Source organism: Miscanthus floridulus, chromosome 1 (genome assembly GCF_019320115.1).
Source record: "Miscanthus floridulus cultivar M001 chromosome 1, ASM1932011v1, whole genome shotgun sequence".
Lineage (NCBI taxonomy): Eukaryota > Viridiplantae > Streptophyta > Magnoliopsida > Poales > Poaceae > Miscanthus > Miscanthus floridulus.
In genome coordinates, this window is record NC_089580.1 from 119,053,200 (window position 1) to 119,074,391 (window position 21,192).

The 21,192-nt window shown below is 44.9% G+C and overlaps 3 protein-coding genes and 1 long non-coding RNA gene across 9 annotated transcripts; 2 read left to right on the top strand and 2 right to left on the bottom strand.

Annotated features, from left to right (window-relative positions):
• Nucleotides 1-975: 975 nt before the first annotated feature.
• On the bottom strand, nucleotides 976-3,220 carry LOC136491824 (uncharacterized). Of its 2 annotated transcripts, none has more exons than XR_010768087.1 (4): nucleotides 2,816-3,220; nucleotides 2,162-2,293; nucleotides 1,481-1,578; nucleotides 976-1,144 (listed from the first exon to the last, which is right to left on the bottom strand). It is a non-coding gene; the product is annotated as an uncharacterized lncRNA (long non-coding RNA). The 2 variants fall into 2 exon arrangements; XR_010768088.1 differs by having other exon boundaries at nucleotides 2,162-2,287; nucleotides 2,816-3,219.
• A 3,298-nt stretch (nucleotides 3,221-6,518) lies between these two features.
• LOC136539504 (TOM1-like protein 1) lies at nucleotides 6,519-9,325 on the top strand. Of its 2 annotated transcripts, none has more exons than XM_066531471.1 (4): nucleotides 6,519-6,679; nucleotides 7,274-7,830; nucleotides 8,167-8,430; nucleotides 8,718-9,325. In XM_066531471.1, exons 2-4 carry the CDS (start codon nucleotides 7,312-7,314, stop codon nucleotides 9,126-9,128), a joined length of 1,194 nt encoding a protein of 397 aa, XP_066387568.1. In that variant the 5' UTR covers nucleotides 6,519-6,679; nucleotides 7,274-7,311; the 3' UTR covers nucleotides 9,129-9,325. The 2 variants fall into 2 exon arrangements, with proteins under 2 accessions (XP_066387568.1, XP_066387574.1); XM_066531477.1 differs by having other exon boundaries at nucleotides 6,520-6,671.
• Nucleotides 9,326-11,697: 2,372 nt separating this feature from the next.
• On the top strand, nucleotides 11,698-15,979 carry LOC136539521 (cellulose synthase-like protein D1). The gene is made up of 4 exons (XM_066531485.1): nucleotides 11,698-12,598; nucleotides 13,186-14,002; nucleotides 14,106-15,161; nucleotides 15,258-15,979. Exons 1-4 carry the CDS (start codon nucleotides 11,709-11,711, stop codon nucleotides 15,963-15,965), a joined length of 3,471 nt encoding a protein of 1,156 aa, XP_066387582.1. The 5' UTR covers nucleotides 11,698-11,708; the 3' UTR covers nucleotides 15,966-15,979.
• Nucleotides 15,847-20,093, bottom strand: LOC136539477 (putative pentatricopeptide repeat-containing protein At1g16830). 4 transcript variants are annotated; one of them, XM_066531458.1, is made up of 3 exons: nucleotides 18,190-20,093; nucleotides 16,511-16,692; nucleotides 15,847-15,981 (listed from the first exon to the last, which is right to left on the bottom strand). In XM_066531458.1, the coding sequence occupies exons 1-2, from the start codon at nucleotides 19,958-19,960 to the stop codon at nucleotides 16,580-16,582; spliced, it is 1,884 nt and encodes a 627-aa protein (XP_066387555.1). In that variant the 5' UTR covers nucleotides 19,961-20,093; the 3' UTR covers nucleotides 15,847-15,981; nucleotides 16,511-16,579. The 4 variants fall into 4 exon arrangements, with proteins under 4 accessions (XP_066387555.1, XP_066387562.1, XP_066387547.1 ...); XM_066531465.1 differs by lacking the exon at nucleotides 15,847-15,981 and adding an exon at nucleotides 17,921-18,024 and having other exon boundaries at nucleotides 16,561-16,692; nucleotides 18,114-20,093; XM_066531450.1 differs by lacking the exon at nucleotides 15,847-15,981 and adding an exon at nucleotides 17,694-17,726 and having other exon boundaries at nucleotides 16,573-16,692; nucleotides 17,921-20,093.
• Nucleotides 20,094-21,192: the final 1,099 nt, after the last annotated feature.

Sequence of the window (21,192 nt, forward strand, 5' to 3'; positions counted from 1 at the left end):
TGACCTTGGTGTCGCACCTATGGACGGAATAGTTATGAATGTTTTAGTTGTACTAGGTTCATGCTCGTGCGTTACTATGGGACAACTTAACTTTTATACTAAAAACACACGGATTGCATGATAAAATAACAATAGTATAAAATTAAATAACAACGTTAAAGTGACATTTGATCAAAAAAGCAAAGTTCATGAAATTAACACAGTCACGGAGAGCGCGGTGTCGTATGCTCACAAACTCTATTGTATATAACTTTCGTAACGTGACTAAGATAATATTTTTATCGGCAGGAAAAAATCTCTGATATCTATTTTTTTCGTGCATCAATAAATCCATGAATAAAAGTTCCACCACATCTCCACACCAGGTTCGAGTATATATGTAAATATTAGTGCATGTCACATGAGTAATACTACATGTTTTGAAAAATTTCTTACAAAACCTTAAAACAAAGTATGCTATGCTCACCGTATAAATGTGTGGCTTTAGGTATATTCCACGCAAACATATACTATAGAATAAGGTATCCACTTGAGTATATGTGACAAGATTCACCATAAGTAATATATAGAAATAGTTAAATCATATGTATTATTATTGTAAGCAGCGAAGATTCTGAGTTAGTTACCATCTATATCATCTGCGATGTTTAATTTGCTTGAATTCATGATTAATTAAAAGTAACATCTGACATTTTATTTGCTTGTCACATATAAAACTGATACTTATGTACAACAAAATTACAAGGCAACATCCGGCTGGCTGCTGCAGCCTGCAGCGACTGCTGCGGTTCTGCTTGAGTTGCTCTCTAATGTTTCATTTGTGGCTGGCTGGAGCAGCAAGCTCATCCAAACACACCGAATAAGTACATAAACAAATATGCCTTACTCCAGTATCAAGATGAAAATTCAAAAGTGTAACAACAATCTTTTACTTGAGTCTACATGTATATCCACAATCTTTTACTTGAGTCTACATGTATATGTAGGGAGGTAAATGAAATTGGTCAGCCATGATGTATCTGATATGAAACCTATCATCCTACGAAATTTAGAGCATTATAAATAATTATCACATCCAATATTTCAGGATAATGGCCTTGTAGTACATTTGTCATCATCTTTATCACCCGCACTCACAGATTACCTAATTTGAAACCAGCAAAATCAATGAGACAAAACATATGATCCTGACCATGTGGTAGATTTTGAGTGCAAAAAAAAGACCATGTGGCAGATTTAGGGTTGCAATGTTGCATTTTCGCTATTGTACACCAAGTACTTGACTTTCCCATTGGCATTTTGAAAAAGAAAATAACAACTTAGAATGACTGAATTAGACAACACATATTTATATAGAAAATGTGCATGCATTCGATAGTGAAAAGGGTAAAAACAAAAAGGTGTCATGAGAAACTCCCCATGTTCATGTATAGAAAAATAAAAGATAGGTGAAAAAGGGGAGAGAATAGCATTATCAAACCTGGCATCCAGATCTCATGACAAGGATAATCCAGCCAATCTTGTCAAAGTAATCAGTTCGATTAATTTTTCCAACACCGCTTCATCAGATATGTCATCCTACATAATGAAATTCAAATAAGATTTTCTACTAGATAATAATCCATCAAATCAGATGTCACAATGCACCAAATATGTCATCCTACATAATGAAATGAAAATAAGATTTTCTACCAGATAATAATCCATCAAATCAGATGTCACAATGCACAGAATGTTTCTCAAAGCATGCTTAAAACTCTACGGTGGCATAAGCCTGATCGTGTGTAGCATTGTCACATCTATCAAAGTAATATAGCTTAGAAAAAAACACCCAATGGATTTCATCCGGCTTATATTTTGAACGCCACTTTTCTTTAAGGTTTTCTTTAGCATTCTTGTAGCCTTCTTTACATTACCTTGCAATTGAAGCAACTTAGCAACATAGAGCTGATTTTCTAGATAGTTTTCCTGGGTCAGTTCTAACTTTACCAATCTGACATGAAAGAAAAAGAAAAAAACATGCATTCCACACTGATGAACCATCGAATCAGTCAACTTTGTAAAGCTTATAATTATTGATGCATGTTTTACTACCTAGTAGGCTTTGGTTTTACCTATCCCTGCATAGATAATTTGAAAGAGAAAAGGAAATATGAAATACCTGATAAAAATAAGGATAGTCGTGAGAAACATTCCTCCAATTACCAATGAAATAAATTAGAGGTGAAATCCTAATTTGCTTTCCCATCATAGTAGAAAGTGCCATTAACTCCACCAGAGTTGGTCCCTGTAACTTGAATAGAGAAACCAACAAGATGGCATAACTCTATGCCGGTAGAGGCCCGTTTTTTATCTGCTTTGCCACAAAGGATGACACCTAAGCCACAAGGAGATAATAAGACCTGACATAGCAGTAAGGAGCATATATAAAATAACGACGACTTCAAGACAATCCTAAGCCACAAGGAGATAATAAGACCTGACATAGCAGTAAGGAGCATATATAAAATACTGACAGCTTCAAATGTGGATAATGTTTGTTTCGATTTTCACTTGGTGGACCCTTGAAAACTGAATCACAAAACTAAACATGTCCATGATATTGTTCATCAATGATGCTGACTATTAGATGCTTTGTAGTTCTTATAGCCGCCACATGATTTGACTCGCTTTTTCAATATTGCAAACAATATTATTGCTACATTCAGTCAAGAATAGATGACGTTCAGTCAAGCAATTATGCAACTACTGTTTGATACTAAGTGAGTTCAGACCTGAGCGCTCACAACAAAATGCAGAGAAAGGGAGCACCCACCTTTGATCAGGTTGAGGTCGCATGGCACGATGCACTCGTCGTACCTGGTGTCGTCCTACGTCCTGCTCGGTCTCGGCGAGGAGCTGCAGGCCGTGGCCGCTGTAGTAGAAGAAGAGCGCATCCTTGGGCCGCGCCCGGCGCCTCCACCACGAGCCACTCGAGTTCTAGCCAAACGTTTCTCCACTTATGCAACCAGATAATTCACCTCCATGTAGTGTAACAATAGACATGTGACTTGAACACAAATCCATATACCAGTTCTGTTCAAAGAATACAGTGCAAAAATTTATAGCAACTCTCTTATAAAAATTACTACAGAAACAATATTCTAAATAGTAGAAATTGAGAGTAATAGGACTCTTATGTAGATAGAAATTGAGAAGCAAGACCAACCAAAGAAGATGACAAAAATTGTTGTATCCCTTAAATAGGCCGCAAGCTGCAAGGACCTAACATGAACTTAAAATATGTTGAACTAATCATTGAGCACCCCATGTCCAATGTAAAATCAGACCAACTTCACCTCAGCACTTTTTGCTCATAACCATGCATAAAAACATTTGAACTCAAGCTAACAGAGTATAAAAAGAGAAAGACAGACGCTACTATGTATGCAGGTCAATTTTTTTTAATGTCAGCTTTCTTCTTGCCAAGAAGTTGCCCCATCCTAGCTTTCAGGCGGCCACACTTGTGTAGTGTCACACCATGGCACTTTGAGCTCCCCCTCGCAAACCCTGTGCTTTGGCGCCGGAGTATGTGCACGAACTCTTCCTTGGTGCAATTCCTCATCTAGAAAGCACACCCATCAGTCCACCGTAAAACTATCTGATCATGGAGAAACTATAGACACCACGTGATATTTTCATGCAACTATTAACTGCTTCAAATCTAGGAGAAATGGAGAATATCTGTCCTTTATTTCCATGAGTTTGGTGACTGCAGGACGAATCACATCTAGGAGAAATTAGCATTTATGAATCAATTGAAGTTAGAGAAATCAAAGAAGAACAAATCAAGTACAGCCAGTAGATGATCCCCATTGCAATGCCACCGAACAACCATACCTCCTTGGCTCCACCTATAGTTTCAGAGAGAATCAGAAATTTATGGATCAATAAGATTAATGAGAAATATGAATGAACATCACAAAGATCAAAAAGAGAATCAAATCAAATTGAGTGGATCAGGATATGTCTGGATCTTGGATTTAGACATCAGCGATATTGCATATCTACATGATGGAGCAAAAAAACTAATAACTGTGATGGAACAACTCCACATATTCACTACATCAGGCAGCACAACTGACAAAGGCAAGACGAACATGTTCGTAACGTAGATTAATATACTGCCTAATATCTAAAGATCCCATCAATAATCGCTTTCAGTCTCCTTCCATGGAACACACACAAAAAAAGGAAAAAAATAACAAACTATTGGATTACAAATCAGAAGAAGGGGCTTAGGGAAGGGAGAGGGAAGAACATGCAGGTGGCGGAGCACAAAGATCCAGTGAGGTCGCCGCCGCGCGGCATGGGGCGGGCCGGCCAAAGCGACTCCGCGCGACCTGGCGAGGGCCGCCGCCGCGGGGCGGGCGCGGGCGGCGGCGGCGCGGCGAGCTGTGGGTGAGGGCGACGACGGGGGCACAACAAATGCGGACGACGGTGGCCGGCGCGCGTGGAGCGAGGGGGGTCGCACGGGGAGGTTACCGCACAGGTGGACGGAATAGAGCGAGCGACTTTAGTGTCGTACCGGGGATGCATGGGAGCGAGCGGCTTTGATGGATGGAATAGAGTGAGCGGCTTTGGTGTCGTACCGGCATGCATGAGAGCGAGCAGTTTTGATGTCGACATGTGAATAGAATAATTATGAATGTTTTAGTTGTAGACATGTGTGTTCTCGCACTTCGTTTTGTTTAGCGCGGGAAGGGGGCGAGCGGGCGCACGGAAAGTGCCTACGCACAGGCGCTAGGCGAGTGGGTCGTGGCGCTGGTGCGCAAGGACGCGAACGGTGGATAGCATGCGGTGTGTGGGGCGGGGCGGGGCCTGCGAGGAGGGCGTGTGTGCCACCGGGGGAGGGACTACTAACCATGGCATCGAGTGGCACCATCCCTTGCTTCAATCGCATATGTCCGGACAAGTGAATATAGAGTAGTCTCAGCCTCTAGGTAAAGTGGCTATTCTTAATAAAAAACTTACATCGACATGTGTCGTAACAACATTTCTAGCTAACGGACATAACTATAATGGGGTACAAGGGTGTGAATTGAAGAAATGAAGTGGTACCATAAAAGGCACATCAACTTTTTTTTTAGTGGTGAGAACGGAATTTGTAACGCTTTTAGTGGCCGGTGAGGAATTGTCTCAAACTCTTTTAGGTTGAGGGTAAATCAGAGTTTGCTAGAAGAAACTTAAATACATATCTTATCTTACTACAATAGTTTATGGGTTTTCTCGTAGTAGTTTAAATTATGTTCTTTACAATTAGACACCCCTCTCTTGTATCCTCAGGAGACCTTAATTCAGAGAGCCCATTCGACCATTGGATGCTGGACAACAGATGCGTATGAGGGCAGACCCAACCAGTAGTTTTTATAGCATTGAATATCATGCAAGTAAGCAAAAATACTGATGTGGCGCTACACTTAATGAGGAGAAGGTGAAAAGAGGAAGACATCGTTTCTCCCCTCAGGTAATTAGAATTTTGTCATCATCAAATTTGGACTTCGCCCGTTTATCATTCCGCAAAAGGGATTCGCTAGAAGAAGAGTGCGGTGACACAGAAGCTGCAACCCCTGTTTGCTTCGCTGAAATTTGGCTTATACTGATTTATTATGAGAGAAAAACATTGTTCGTTCGCTGAAAAGCATTGTTGAAGTAGTTGAAGCGAATAGTTAATTTAAGAGACCATGCCATGTCAGAAGACGTCTTATAGGCCCCGTTCGGCTTGCTGAATTTTGGCTGAAACTGGCTAAAAAACACCGTTCTGGCTAAATTGTTGTGAGAGAAAAATACTGTTCCAGCTAAAGAAAACCTGAACAAACTGGCTTCTAGGTAAGCCGAACAGGGCCTATAAACACATGAATCAAACTAGATATGACGATGGAATAGAGTAGTTGGGACTTGCGATTGGACTAAGAGAAAGTATAATAACAGGCTGTAAGCTGGCTAAATGCTAACGTGGAGGAGAGAGGGGAGGAAAGAGAGGAGAAGCGGACCGTAAGTTTACGGCCAGTTTGTGCACAAGAACCAAGAAACTCTATGAAATATACAAGTAGAGCCATATATTAATAGTAAAGAGCTAACTATTATATGAGCTGGATGAGAAAAGGCTAATAGGAACCTTATAGCCGACAAACCGGCTGTATTATTAGCCTTACTCTAAGGGTAGTCCCAGCCTTTCTATAGCAATTAATTAGGTGCCAATTAAATAAAATTGTGATGGGATATTTGAATTAAGAAAAAAAAGAAAGTATTTTTTATAAGAAATTATGTCTACACGGAAATTAAAGATGGCAAAATAATTTACTGAGAATATGATTTATTTATTATATTATATTTTGTATATATGACCTGGCAAGTATGGACTGCCCTAATAAAGCATGGGCCGGAATGTGCGTTGAGACTTGAGACCCTGCCGCGCGAATCTTGATGAACCTGCTAGCGCACGATGGTGCAGGCGGACACAAAACCAAGAGGCACTCGAACTCGACGCGGAGGCGGAGGCGACGCGGGTACAGAGTAGAGAGGTCGAGGTCAGAGAGCCGTCGTCAAACGAAGGGAAAGTGAAGAGGAAGGGCGCGGTTTTGCCGGCGCCGGTGGTGGAGGAGGAAGCAATCCTGCTCGGCGGCGCTGAGGTACTCAGGTGCGATCCACTCCTCCTCCTCCCCTCATCTCCCACTCGCTGCGATTAGAGAGGTCGTGATGATTTCTTCCCCAAGCCTAGCGCGGCAACCGGAGAAAGTTTAGACGGCTTCTGCTGCCGCGGCTGCTGCGATCTAAGGGCTAGGGTGTAGGGTCAAAGGGAGGGGATTGTGCCAGGGGCAAAACTCCTGGATTCGATCGTAATTATTACTGGAGCATTCCCTATGTAGTACTCTGAGTTAACCAATCCAAGTGCTCTGGCCTTACGACTTATTGGTCGAATCACCGTACCTAGGGTTTCGTTTTCCTAAACTTTGGACTATAATTCGGCATCGCAGTATAGTGAAAAACAACTCTAGTCTAGCTATATAACAAAGGAGCAATCCTGGTTCTAACATCCTCCTGCCTGCATAATAAAATAGTAATATCTTGGGTTGACATAGGTATACTGCCTTCTCTATGTGCTTGCTGATATAGGTATACTGCCTTCTCTATGTGTTTGATTACTACTGCTTGTAGTCACAGTCCATTAATAACAATCGTCTCTTTGTTGTCCCATTTTAAGTTACTAACATCACGCTTTACTTACCTTCAGAATTAGAGTAATCTGGACTGATAAAGCACTCTGACAAGATGAGCGACAATCTGATGGATAAAGTCAACGCCCTTGGTGAGCGGCTCAAGATAAGCGGTGCAGAAGTTAGCCGGAAGATGTCAGTTGGCGTCAGCAACATGAGTTTCAAGATGAAGGAGTTCTTCCAGGGCCAGAACATGGCGGACAAGATTGTTGACGAAGCCACGTTGGAGACCATGGACGCCCCCGATTGGGCTACCAACCTTGAGATATGCGACATGGTGAACACCGACAGGGTCAACAGCGTTGAAGTCATCCGGGCTGTCAAGAGAAGAATTATGTTGAAGAATCCACGGGTGCAGTATCTATCTCTCGTCCTACTTGAGACCATTGTTAAGAACTGCGACAAGGCTTTCTCTGAGATTGCTGCTGAGCGGGTGCTTGATGAGATGGTCAAGCTGATTGATGATCCGCAGACTATAGTTAACAACAGAAACAAGGCTCTTATGCTTATTGAAGCATGGGGAGAATCCGGAGATGACCTCCGCTACCTTCCAGTGTATGAAGAAACGTACAAGGTAAATACAAAGTAATGCTCTGCTGTTGAATCAGCTTAATGCAATTTAACCTGAAACAGTGGCTTGCAACTGATCTGGAAAGCAGCAGATCAAATTATGCTGGTTATGAATGACATCAGGATATCAGATAGGTTATTGACATGGAATTGCTTATTCCTGTTATGTGCATGAACAACTGACATGAAAATTTTCTTATTAACATTACCTTATTGATTAATGGTTTACTATGCATTCATAACAGTGTTGTGCCTCGCATAATCGGTACCCGTGTTGTCAGGCTTGTGGATTTCTCTTACTTGAACTCATGTGGTTATTGCCTTTTTGTATTCTTTGCAGAGCTTAAGATCTAGGGGAATTCGCTTTCCTGGGCGTGATGATGAGAGCCTAGCACCAATATTTACTCCTCCTCGTTCAGTACCTGCAGCTGAACCATATTCTGAGGTAGCACAAGAAGGATATCAGGAGATTCCAGATGAGAGTTTTGCTCCAGCTCGCACTGCCCCTGCTGTGCAAGTAAATGAGGCTTTTGAGGTGGCTCGTAATAGTGTCGAGCTTCTTTCCACAGTATTATCTTCCTCTCCGCAGAAAGAAGTTTTACAGGTTAGTTTGTTATTAGTCCCCGTTGATTATGGCTTAGATGACTTGGTTAATGTCTGCAGCACATATTTCGTCCAAAGCACGGTGTTGATGTTTCCTTGACAAATTTATCTAGGATTATACATGAAGAAATTTTCTTTATTTTCTGATTACTGCAGGCACATGGTAATATGTGGAATTAACTGAATAGGGATTTCCTATTTGCTTATCTTATAGATATCTGATTCAATGCTAGATTACTGCTGTTTTGTCGTCACATATGTGTTGACCGTACCACATATGTTATGCAGGATGAATTGGCAACCACTCTCGTTCAACAATGCCAACAATGTCAATACACGATCCAGAGGATCATCGAGACGGCTGGTGATAATGAGGCTCAGCTATTTGAGGCATTGAGCATTCACGAGGAACTGCAGAAGGTCCTGTCCAAGTATGAAAAGCTCAAGGAGCCTGTTTGTGTTGAGCTAGAGCCCGAGCCAGCGATGATTCCAGTTACCGTGGAGCCTGAGGAATCCCCCCGCACTGTGAGCAAAGAAGACGCCCATGTAAGGAAACCAGGAGGTTCTGGAGATCAGTCCGGTCGGGATGACCTGCTCCAGGATCTAGATGACATGATATTTGGTAAGAAAGGTGCTACCTCGTCTCATCAGGACACTACTCCCAGAAAGGATAACAAGGATGATTTCATCAGCTTCTAACTGCTAGATATATAATAAACATGTAACCAGTTGTGAGGTTCTGCCTTTCCATCTGTTAGTTGTTGCTGATGTGTGGCGTGTGCGTCTTTATCAGTTTTTTTTTTTTGGGTTGGTTACTGGGACATGAGTTGCTTGCTGTACATAAATGGATTTGTGTAATGTAACCGATTGGCAGATATGGCATATGAGTTTCCATACTGGATTCAGAAGCTATGCATTGGACATGTATCTTAGATATGCTTGGTAGATGATCTGCATGCCGAAGCTGCTCCCATGGCATTGCTGCCGTACGTTTTCTTTGTAGCTGGTGCATTAAGAACATGTGAACTCCCTCTTTTCTTTGATAGCTGGTGCATTAAGAACATGTGAACTCCCTCTTTTCTTTGATAAAATAAATTGTTGACTTCGGCAGGTATACGCATGGACGCTGAGTATTTTGGTCCTGACAGAAGCATGCAGCTGCTCATGAGAAGAACAAATTGAAGCAACGTGTGTGCAAGTATCTGCAGTGTGCATGCATGACTGCATATACGTATGCGATTAGAAGAGGTGGAAGGGAAAGAAACTGAGCTAGGGTGCAAGTGCACACGAGAGCATAATCTCTGTCCTTTGTTTGTGACAAATGCTTTGCTAAAATTCATTCTCGATGAGTAGCACCCCTGTCCCCTCCTGCCCTCCGTTTACATTTTTCAGATATGTACATTATGAAGTAATTAGCTTGTTCTAAACGTCATATAGATTTGAAAACGGAAACGGGGGGAGAGTACGTGTGCATTTTGTGCTACGTATCCTGTGGCTCTGATGGTTGCCCGTGCTGTTCATATTTCGCATGCAGTGGCCAGCTAGTTGAGCTAGCTATAGCCTATAGGCACATCGAATTCATCAGCCGGATCGCATAATAAACCAATGATGGCAAGCGTGAGTTGGGAGCAGAATCAAAGGGATTACTGATCGTGTGTGCGACTCAGACGAGACATGTGGAGTGATGCCATGCATGATGGATACATGATGATGCTTTTTTTTGTGTGTGTTGTGTGGGAGACTGAAAAAATCCATTGGGTGTTGTGTTGACCTCTGCAACCACAAGGGATGGAAGGTTGGTTGAAAGTTCGCGCGTACGTGTTGGATTGGATGCCCATCACGCCGTCCCGGCCCTTACAACTGACGCGTTCAACGAAAGCAAAAAAGGATGAATTGGAAAATTAACAATTTGTATGAAGATGTATATACGTACAAGACGTGATCGTGTTGCATCGTGGTGTCCTGTGCTGGCTGGCATGCAGGAGACGCTCAGGGACCATGGGCGCCATGGCTGGTGGTGACTTGTGAGGCGAGGCGAGACTTGAGAGGAGTTGCAAGCACGATGTAGCTGCTGCCTTGGTCGATCTGACCTCACTGCTGAGTACTGGTGTCTCCGCGTTTTAGCTGCTGCTGCTGCTTCTCTAGCGAGCCGGCCTTATTAGCGTCTTTGGACCATTGGTTTCATCATGCATGGCACCACACAACTATTCAGTCAGGTATAAAACCAGGGGCTAAAAAACATCATTTTTTTTTTAAAAAAAAATCCAGAAGCCTTCAAACAAGTCCAGGTGTCGGATGAAACATGCCTTGAGAGCACCGATGGAGTTTGATACAACATGCGGTCCAACTGACGGAGTTTGAAAATGGTTAAACAAAAAACCGCTGAAATACTCGTAGAAGAATAAAGTAGTAGTAGTGCATAATAAAGATTAAAGAAGCAGTAGTTGCTGCCATCCCAAATTCCCAATCCTATGAATCCCACGAATGGAGGAATTTGAAGTCCGAACCCGAGCTAAACAACACATTCAGACTGGAGCTGAATCGGTTAGGTGGGACCCCACATGGCAGGCAGCAGAGCACCGACGTGGGTCGTTGCTTTGGCGCGCGTTCGTGCGCCCCCACCCCGCTTCCTCTTCTTCCCGGCCGGCGGCCCTCCCCGTGCCAGACCGACCAATCAACCCTCCAAGGATTCAAATAACCATGCCAGGGCAGCTGGCGTTTCCATGGGCGCCATCCCAGGTCCATTTTGCTTCTCTCTTGGACTTGCCTCTCTCGACTTGCTGCCAAACACTCCCGATTACTCTTCGTCTGGAGCGGCGAAGAAAGCGTCTTCCCTCGCCCAAGTCAGTCAGATGATGAACAAAAGGTGATCGATCGATCATATCACTCACCATTTCATTTCACTCTTTTCATTTTTCTTAGTTTATTTATTTATGCAAACAGACTCAGAAATACGAGCCACTAATATCGACTATCCTAGTTGCCATTTCGACCTGATCTGCTGCTGCATTCATGCTTTCTATCTCACAGCTACATGCAGACCAACTTGGCATCATATCCGTATTCTTCGCCACTTTCCGTTTCCTTGTAAATTCCATCATTTGATTTATCGCATGCCTATTTCGCCTTGCTACGGCTATTGCTCACGCCAAAAGTTTCCATCGGCAAAACCGGACTCTGCAGATCGGCATAACAGCAGCCAGAGCACAACCATTTTGAACTTTGAAAACAAGACCAGCAGGACCGACCAGGGAAATTTAAACGAGTACCGACGCCGCCATGGCGTCCAAGGGGATCCTCAAGAAAAGCGGCTCCAGCCGCATGCCGCCGCAGGGCGCCGGCAAGCCGCCCACCGCGCCCACGTCGGCGCCCACGGTCGTCTTCGGCCGCCGGACCGACTCTGGGCGCTTCATCAGCTACTCGCGCGACGACCTCGACTCGGAGATCAGCAGCGTCGATTTCCAGGACTACCACGTCCACATCCCCATGACGCCCGACAACCAGCCCATGGACGACGACGGCGGCGGCGCTGCCAGGGCCGAGGAGCGCTACGTCTCCGGCTCGCTCTTCACCGGCGGCTTCAACAGCGTGACCCGCGCGCACGTCATGGACAACAAGCCCGACGACGCAGCCGCCGCCGGGCGCCGCAAGGGACCCAGCGCGTGCATGGTCGACGGGTGCGACGCCAGGTCCATGCGCGACGCCCGCGGCGACGACGTCCTCCCCTGCGAGTGCGACTTCAGGATCTGCGTCGACTGCTTCACCGACGCCGTCAAGGCCGGCGGCGGCGCCTGCCCAGGCTGCAAGGAGCCTTACAAGAACACCGAGTGGGAGGACCTTGCCGCCGGCGGCACGGCCGAGGCCACGCGGGCGCTCTCGCTGCCCCGCGGGCCTGCGGGCACCAGCGGCCACAAGATGGAGAGGCGCCTGTCGCTGGTCAAGCAGACCAACGTCAACCAGTCCGGCGAGTTCGATCATAACCGCTGGCTCTTCGAGACCAAGGGCACCTATGGCTATGGCAACGCCATCTGGCCCCAGGATGGCGCAGACGACGACACCGACGGCGGCGCCCCAGCTAGACCTGGGCACCCCAAGGAGCTCTTGACCAAACCGTGGCGCCCGCTGACCCGCAAGCTCAGGATTCCAGCTGCCGTCATCAGTCCTTACAGGTTCTGTCTTCAACTTCATCAATCAGTCGTGCATTCTTACCTTACTCGCAAAAGCCAACTGTTTTGTTTACCCGAAACAATGCAGCGTACCATACATAAATACATGGTTACCAATAAATTCTTATCTTAACTAAGAAATAGAATGAAGGGCGAGTCTGGTGCAAGCGGTAGAGTCTTATCGCCTGTGGCCGGAAGGTCTCGGGTTCGAGTCGCGGTCTCCTCGCATTACACAGAGGGTAAGGCTTTCCACTGCCACCCTTCCCCAGACCCCGCACAGAGCGAGAGCTCTCTACGCTGGGTACGCCCTTTTAACTAAGAAATAGAACATTGCAAGTGCTGTAGCATGCAAATCCACCATGCTCAAAAAAAAAAAAAGAAGAAGGGAACAGCTGAGCCATTTTGCATGAAACCTTTGCACCCACGTCACGCCGAAAATAAACTAGTAGTCATTTCTACTTTAATACTATGCACTTATGGTCATACTAAAATAACTTCGAGAAAAAATAGTAGTTTGTGCTCTGCTACATTGCCACTTTCATGTGCCGTCTCCTTCGTCTTGCTGTTAACATTTTGTTCCTCCCATCCAGGCTCCTCGTCCTGATCCGATTGGTCGCACTGGCCTTCTTCCTCATGTGGCGTATCAAGCACCAAAATGAGGACGCTATCTGGCTCTGGGGAATGTCAATTGTCTGCGAGCTCTGGTTTGCTTTCTCATGGGTACTGGACCAGCTTCCAAAGCTGTGCCCCATCAACCGTGCAACAGACCTCTCTGTGCTCAAGGAGAAGTTTGAGATGCCCACACCTAACAATCCAACAGGCAAATCCGATCTCCCTGGAATTGACATCTTTGTGTCAACTGCTGATCCAGAGAAGGAACCAGTCCTGGTCACTGCAAACACAATTCTCTCCATTCTCGCGGCTGACTACCCTGTTGAGAAACTTGCATGTTATCTGTCAGATGATGGAGGGGCACTGCTCACCTTCGAAGCAATGGCTGAAGCAGCGAGCTTTGCCAATCTTTGGGTGCCATTCTGCAGGAAGCATGACATTGAACCCAGGAACCCTGACAGCTACTTCAACCTCAAGAGAGATCCCTTCAAGAACAAGGTGAAGCCAGACTTTGTCAAGGACAGAAGGCGCATTAAGCGTGAATATGATGAGTTCAAGGTCCGTGTTAATGGCTTGCCAGATGCCATCCGCCGCCGCTCTGATGCATACCATGCCCGTGAAGAGATCCAGGCAATGAATCTTCAGAGGGAAACAATGAAGGGTGGTGGTGATGAACCGTTTGAGCCAGTGAAGATTCCCAAGGCAACATGGATGGCTGATGGCACTCACTGGCCCGGTACCTGGCTCCAACCTTCACAGGATCATGCTCGAGGCGATCACGCAGGAATCATACAGGTGCCACTTCTATCTCAATCATGTATCACCATTCACCACCATCTATCTCAACCATGTATCTGGTCTCGAAATGTACTAACATATGCATTCTTCTGTGCCTCAGGTTATGCTGAAACCACCAAGTGACATGCTGATGTACGGGAACATCAATGAAACAACACCTCTTGACTTTGCAGGAGTGGATACACGGCTTCCAATGCTGGTGTATGTGTCAAGAGAGAAGCGCCCAGGATATGATCACAATAAGAAAGCAGGTGCTATGAATGCATTAGTCCGTGCATCAGCAATCATGTCCAATGGTCCATTCATCCTTAATCTGGACTGTGATCACTATATCTACAACTCAAAGGCCTTAAGGGAGGGCATGTGTTTCATGATGGACCGTGGCGGTGACCGCCTCTGCTATGTGCAGTTCCCACAGCGATTTGAAGGTATTGACCCTTCTGATCGTTATGCCAATCACAATACAGTTTTCTTTGATGTCAATATGCGTGCACTTGATGGTCTTCAAGGACCAGTGTACGTTGGTACTGGATGCCTGTTCCGTCGAATTGCCCTTTATGGCTTTGACCCACCTCGTTCCAAGGATCACAGCCCAGGATTATGTAGTTGCTGTCTCCCACGCCGCCGTAAGGCATCAGCTTCCAATGCTAACCCCGAGGAGACCATGGCTCTTCGCATGGGTGATTTTGATGGAGACAGCATGAACCTTGCAACATTCCCAAAGAAGTTTGGAAACTCAAGCTTTCTGATTGACTCCATTCCAGTAGCAGAGTTCCAGGGTAGACCCTTGGCTGACCATCCATCTGTGAAGAATGGGCGTCCACCTGGTGCTCTAACAATCCCTCGTGAAATGCTAGATGCATCCATTGTAGCAGAAGCAATCAGTGTGATCTCATGTTGGTACGAGGAGAAGACAGAATGGGGCATACGGGTGGGGTGGATCTATGGGTCTGTCACTGAGGATGTTGTGACAGGGTATCGCATGCACAATCGTGGATGGAAGTCAGTATACTGTGTCACACAGCGTGATGCCTTCCGTGGCACTGCTCCTATCAACCTTACCGATCGGCTTCACCAGGTGCTTCGATGGGCCACTGGTTCGGTTGAAATCTTCTTCTCCCGCAACAATGCATTGTTCGCCAGCTCCAAGATGAAGGTTTGCACTATTTGCCTCTCAAGTATTGTTATCCCTGATTAATGTAATGCAGAATTTTTCATCTGAAAGAATGACAAATTTTCTATACGTGAACAGGTGCTCCAAAGGATTGCATACCTTAATGTTGGTATCTATCCCTTCACATCCATCTTCCTCATTGTCTACTGTTTCCTTCCAGCACTCTCCCTCTTCTCAGGACAGTTCATTGTGCAAACGCTCAACGTTACCTTCCTGACATACCTACTTATCATCACCATCACTCTTTGCCTCTTGGCCATGTTGGAGATCAAGTGGTCTGGCATTGCTCTTGAGGAGTGGTGGCGAAATGAACAATTCTGGCTCATTGGTGGAACTAGTGCCCACCTGGCTGCTGTGCTGCAGGGTCTTCTAAAAGTGATTGCAGGGATTGAGATCTCATTTACACTCACTTCAAAACAAGTGGGTGATGATGTAGAGGATGAATTTGCAGAACTGTACATAGTGAAATGGACATCATTAATGATACCACCGCTCACCATCATCATGATCAACCTTGTTGCCATTGCTGTTGGCTTCAGCCGGACGATTTACAGCACAATCCCACAATGGAGCAAGCTGCTTGGGGGAGTGTTTTTCAGCTTTTGGGTGCTAGCTCATTTGTATCCATTTGCAAAGGGGCTCATGGGAAGGAGAGGAAGGACACCCACTATTGTGTATGTATGGTCTGGACTCGTCTCCATCACCATCTCATTGCTCTGGATTGCAATCAAGCCTCCATCACAAGCTGCCAACTCGCAATTCGGTGGGTCATTTTCTTTCCCTTGATCCAGTATGTTCAAACCTATAGGTGTTACTAGATGGGTCAGAAAAATTACAGGAAGCAACAAGAAATTCAGGTTTTGCAGCATACCAAAAGAATGCCCTGTGGTTTAGACAACAGGTTACTGTGCAGCTCAGTTTCATTACAAAGTGAAGGGCATAGGATATATCTATTGTAGCAAGCACATTAAAAGGTGGAACCACTGTCTTGATTCTTTTTTTTTCTTTAGAGCTCGCACTCATTTGAATCATGTGCCTTAAAAAAGGTGTAATATGTTGTTAGCATGTTAATAATGCTACTTTTAAAAAGTTTTCCCAGTCTGAGATCATTATCTGTGTTTTTAAACTAGCACGATTTAGAGTGCATAACTAACGCAATTAACTAGTAGCAGTCATTTGAGGAAAAAAAAAACTAGTAGCAGTCACATACAGTTCTGATCGTTGTTCTCTACCGAGGCAAAGTTTTTGCCACTTTCTCAAGAAAACATTAATAGCAAACTATTTCAACGTTACAGTTCTTCAGTGAAAGCCGTGAGATATCTAAAGCATACCTGCACATTCTCTCAGATCAAGTGAAAGGCCATGTTGTAAAATCATTTCAAGTGTATGAACCCCTTAATCTAGACTGCAAGTCCACTGAAAGATCCAATATTTATAGTACCAGGCCACTTTATTTCCTGCACAAGGTAATATTGTCCAGATGAATCTTTTTCACTGCAGTATGTCCACCAACCTGAATCAGTGTGAAACCAAAGAATCAGCAACAGCTACATCCAAATTACTATTTGAATCATGAACCAATAAACCAGAGACAAAATACTCTGGCAAAGATAAGAGAACACAGGTTCAATTCGTTATTACAGAGTCAAGTATTTCAGCAAGAATTAACCTGAACTAAGCTGACTTCTAAAACCTCGTTGGTAGAATCAACCAACTCAAGAACTGCAGTTTAATATACACCACCTAGACAAGGCCGGCTGCCTAAATTAAGCTGTGGTATTTGACTTCACTTCCCAAGTAATTAATTAATGGATTCCTTCTATATAATAATAGTGCAAAGTAGGTTTACTGAGTCATTTTCACTTGAAGCACTGAAACAATAGTAATGGACGGTGTACCTTGGATGATCAAAATTAAATTGAGAAACAGTCACAACAATCAAGAAATTAATACAAAGCAAAATCAGGATTTAGTTGTATGTTTACTTCATGGGCTTGGCAAGTACTCCCTCTGTCCTGAAATACAAGGTATCTAAGGAATTTTAGGACCAAATAAGAAGTCTGGCAAAAGACTAACTTGCAAATCAATAATTAGATAATTTGGTTGTCAGCTTGCTTAATTTTCTAGTAACAAATAGTTTAAAAATGCATGCATGCATGTCATACCAATCACAGAAGTCATTTTGCGCAAGATGGTGCTTAAAAGGCATGCATGGATGTGGTTTAAAAGGCAGGCATGCATGGATGAGGTTGAGCAATCCAGAAACTTTATAATTTGGGACAAATTTTGAACCTTCAATACCTTGTATTTCAGGATGGAGGGAGCATAGCAGAATAAGAATGGATAGCATAATCAACTACTTAGTGTATATGTTTTCGTTCCTGTTTTTAGTTTCCAAGAACAGCTACATTTATGACAATAGCATGAATCCACCTTATGATTCTATAGATACGTGGCTAGAGCTATTTCTTGTGTGGTGTAAACTGTAAAGTATTGTCATTGTTGGATATTTACCATGTGCCACACCACCATGCCTAAGGTTTTGTTCTGCATATGCTGCTTGAAGTTAAGCAGATTCTGTATATAAACATTAAATTAAATACTTGATACTATAAGTTTAAGAAAAAAAAGGAGACAGGTGTCAAAACAGCAGAACACTTAAGAAACTCAAATCTCTGAGGTAAACTATTTAAGAATTATGATAGCTACTGTTGGATAACACAAAAAAAGAGGTGCAGCACCTTTTTTTAGGGCAGTATAGCACCTACTGAATGCAGAAAGTCATTGAGGATTCATCATTCCTTAGAACTGCATATTTTAAGTTTATGCAGCTGTGCATGACCAACTGTAGTTGGAGAGATAATATGTTTGTTCAGTTGACATAATATGGCCTATGAAGCTGAGCATACAAGGAGATCACTAGACGAGTCTGACCCATCGCTTTCAACAGTGGAAGTGGTATTATCCACCAAAACAGATTTATAAACAGTGGACTGAGAAAGCAACGAACAAGTTTTGGTACTAGGCTTCATGCCTAGATTTAGCATGTCTCTGATCAATGCAACAGCTGAGTCGATGCGCTGTGACTTAATTAGGAGCACAGATACTGTGTTGAATGATATGCTGTCCATTTTAACACCAGCACATTCCATTTCTGTTAACAACTGCTTGACAGCATGCAGATCCCTGGTCCTACATAGTCCACGAAGCATCACATTGTATGTACAAGTGTTGGGTGCTAATCCTGATTTTTTCATCTGGTCAAACAACCTGAAAGCCTCTTCCACCAGATGCACACAGAAAAGACCATGTAAAACCACAGTGTAGCACACAGAATCAACAGCATAATTTTTCCGTACGGCCTCTCTTAAAATCCTCAAGGCCGCAAGGCTCTGGCCCTGTCTAACAAGGCCACAGAGGATTGCCGCATGAACATAGGCATTCGATTCAGGAGCACTCGCAATGATATTGTGGTAGACATCGATTGCATGGTTTACCCTTCCTAACTGGCACAAACTATCCAGTAACCCGACATGAGTGTAGCTGTCCGGGCTGGTGCACGTCTCAATTCTATCAATGTAGAACTGGATGGCTTCAGATGGAAAACCTGACTTGCACAGAGCACTCAACACAGAATTGCAGGCCACAAGATCAAGAGAGATATCGGAGCGTACAATCAACCTGTGAAGAAGGCCCATATTCTGTGAAAACTGTAATACCCGAGCTAAAGTCGATAAAGTGTATGCATCAGGCTTTATCTGACTGCCATGAATATGCATGTAAATATCCAGGGCCTCATTGTATCTTCTCTCCTTTGCCATGCTGTCCATCAGAACATTATACAAAACAATGTCTGGGCTGCAGCTGGCGGACATCATTGATCCCAAAAGCTCGCTGGCCTTTTCATGCCTACCAGCTCGCAAGAATCCTCTGACAAGTGGAGTGTAGGTGACCACTGAAGGAGAACAACCAGAATCCACCATCTTTGCCAGTATATTACAAGCCTCCTCTAGTCGCCCCTCACGACACAGACGAGCGATCAAACATGTCCACATGGATGAGGTGAGCTTGCAACCCGAGACAAGCACGAAAGAAAGCAGCTGCAGAAGCTCAGACATAGTTCCAGCCTTACTGCAGCAGGCAAAAACCGTAGTGAGAGAAGCTGCACTTGGGAGAAACCCCAGCTGTAGCATTTCAATAAAACAACTCCGGGCGCCTGACCAGGCCCCAGCCCTGCAGAGATGAGTGAGCACAATGGCGTAGGTGAGGTAATTGGGTGCCGGGTAGTACTGCAACGTGTGTCGCGCTGCGTCGAGATGGCCTGTCCGGAGCAGGACGTCGAGGACGACATTCCAGGCGAAGGCATTGGGTTGGAATCCCCAGAGGCGCATTTGATCGAACAGATCGAGCACGATAGGGTAGAGGCCCCCGCGCCAGTAGAGCCTGAGCAGGAGCAAGAAAGTCTGGGGCTTGACGGGCACGCCGAGGGCCTGGAGCTCGCGGATAAGCTCGTTGGCAGTGCCGAGGCGGGAGGCGAGGCGGGAGGCGGCGGGGAGGAGGCGGTCGAAGGAGGAGGGCGGATGGAAATAGCCGGGGCGGCGGGCACACCACAGGAAGAAGGAGAGCGCGAGGCCGTCTGAGGGGCAGCGAGCGACGGCGGCTTCGACGACCTGCGGCGTTGGCAGCTCCGGCGGAGGCTGAGGCTGGGGCTTCGAAGCGAAGAAGGCGGCTGCTAGCGCGGCAGGGAGCGGCGCCGTCCTCCTGCGCGCGCCGTGGAGCATGGAAGCAAGTGAGCGGGTAAGGAGGCGTCGTCGCTAGCATCGCAAGCGCAGACGACACGCGGGAGGGAAGTAGGGAACACAAGCAACGGCGCGGCGCTCAAACGCCGTCGGTTGGCTGCCGCACGGCGGCGGCGTGTCGGCTCGCTAAATGGAGCTCGCCTTCAGGCTTCAGCTGGCGGTAGCCCATGAACGTGCGGCCCAGCCTGAGCCCATGTCCACGTCCACGTCCTACAAATGGAAAAGTTCTGCTCTCAGCTCTCTCGTGACTCGTGAGTTCTATCTGAATTTTTAGACTTGATTTGCCTCCTAAACGATTTTGAAAGTGGCACCATATCAACCATCCTACATGACGCCATGTCACTCAACGAGATAGATAAGTCCGACCGGGAGGTCAATTAGACTGTACAAAAAAATATTTTTCTGGAATAAATATGCATTTAAAAATACTAAAATCTGATTTAAATTTGTTTTTACTTAGAAAAAACCTAAATCAGGCTCATACAAAATTTATGAAATATTTTTTTCAAAAAATTATCTAAATAGTTAATCTAGAATAAATATGGGTTTTTGTCGACGAAATATGGTCGGCAGTCCACCGAGGGGGGTGCCCGTGGTGGTAGATTATCGGTAGGATGCGCGTAATCAGGAACCGGATGGTGACACAAGGCGCAGAGACAGCGATTTAGACAGGTTCGGGCCGTCTAATCGACGTAATACCCTACGTCCTGTGTCTTTGGTGTATTGTATTGAGATGTATACTATATGATCTGTCCCTAAGGGGGACCCTGCCTCTCCTTATATACTCTGGAGAGACAAGGTTACAAGTAAAGTATCCAATTTGGTACTATTACAATATCTAGTACAACTTGTAATCTTGATGTGCACGCCTTGATCTCACGGGCCGGGCCACCTCGGATGGTGCGGCCCATGTACCATCTTGTGGTATCCGGGGGTCTATCCCCCACAGTTTTAAAATACTAAAAAGCTGATTTAATATTAGAAAATTTGTTTTAACTTGGAAGAATATGAAGCCAGATTCATATTTTTCCTAAAATCATGCTCTATATTTTTCTAAGCTAGGCACCATAATCTATAGTATGATTTTAGGAAACACAAGGAAGTGCTCGCGTCCATCCGGATGTTTGTCGACCATGTCGCAGAAGTCAGTTTGGGAGACTAAGAAGCCGTACGTTGCTTGCTGCTGATGGCCAATGAGCCTTCACATGTCATCA

What these genes read in the sequence shown, in the direction of transcription:
- LOC136539477 (XM_066531450.1), bottom strand. Translation starts at nt 19,960, where the DNA reads ATGCTCCACGGCGCGCGCAGGAGGACGGCGCCGCTCCCTGCCGCGCTA.
- LOC136539504 (XM_066531471.1), top strand. Translation starts at nt 7,312, where the DNA reads ATGAGCGACAATCTGATGGATAAAGTCAACGCCCTTGGTGAGCGGCTC. An exon ending in TGTATGAAGAAACGTACAAG is followed by an intron (nt 7,831 to 8,166) that starts GTAAATACAAAG and finishes TATTCTTTGCAG; the next exon opens with AGCTTAAGATCTAGGGGAAT. An exon ending in CGCAGAAAGAAGTTTTACAG is followed by an intron (nt 8,431 to 8,717) that starts GTTAGTTTGTTA and finishes TATGTTATGCAG; the next exon opens with GATGAATTGGCAACCACTCT.
- LOC136539521 (XM_066531485.1), top strand. Translation starts at nt 11,709, where the DNA reads ATGGCGTCCAAGGGGATCCTCAAGAAAAGCGGCTCCAGCCGCATGCCG. An exon ending in ATCACGCAGGAATCATACAG is followed by an intron (nt 14,003 to 14,105) that starts GTGCCACTTCTA and finishes TCTGTGCCTCAG; the next exon opens with GTTATGCTGAAACCACCAAG. An exon ending in TCGCCAGCTCCAAGATGAAG is followed by an intron (nt 15,162 to 15,257) that starts GTTTGCACTATT and finishes ATACGTGAACAG; the next exon opens with GTGCTCCAAAGGATTGCATA.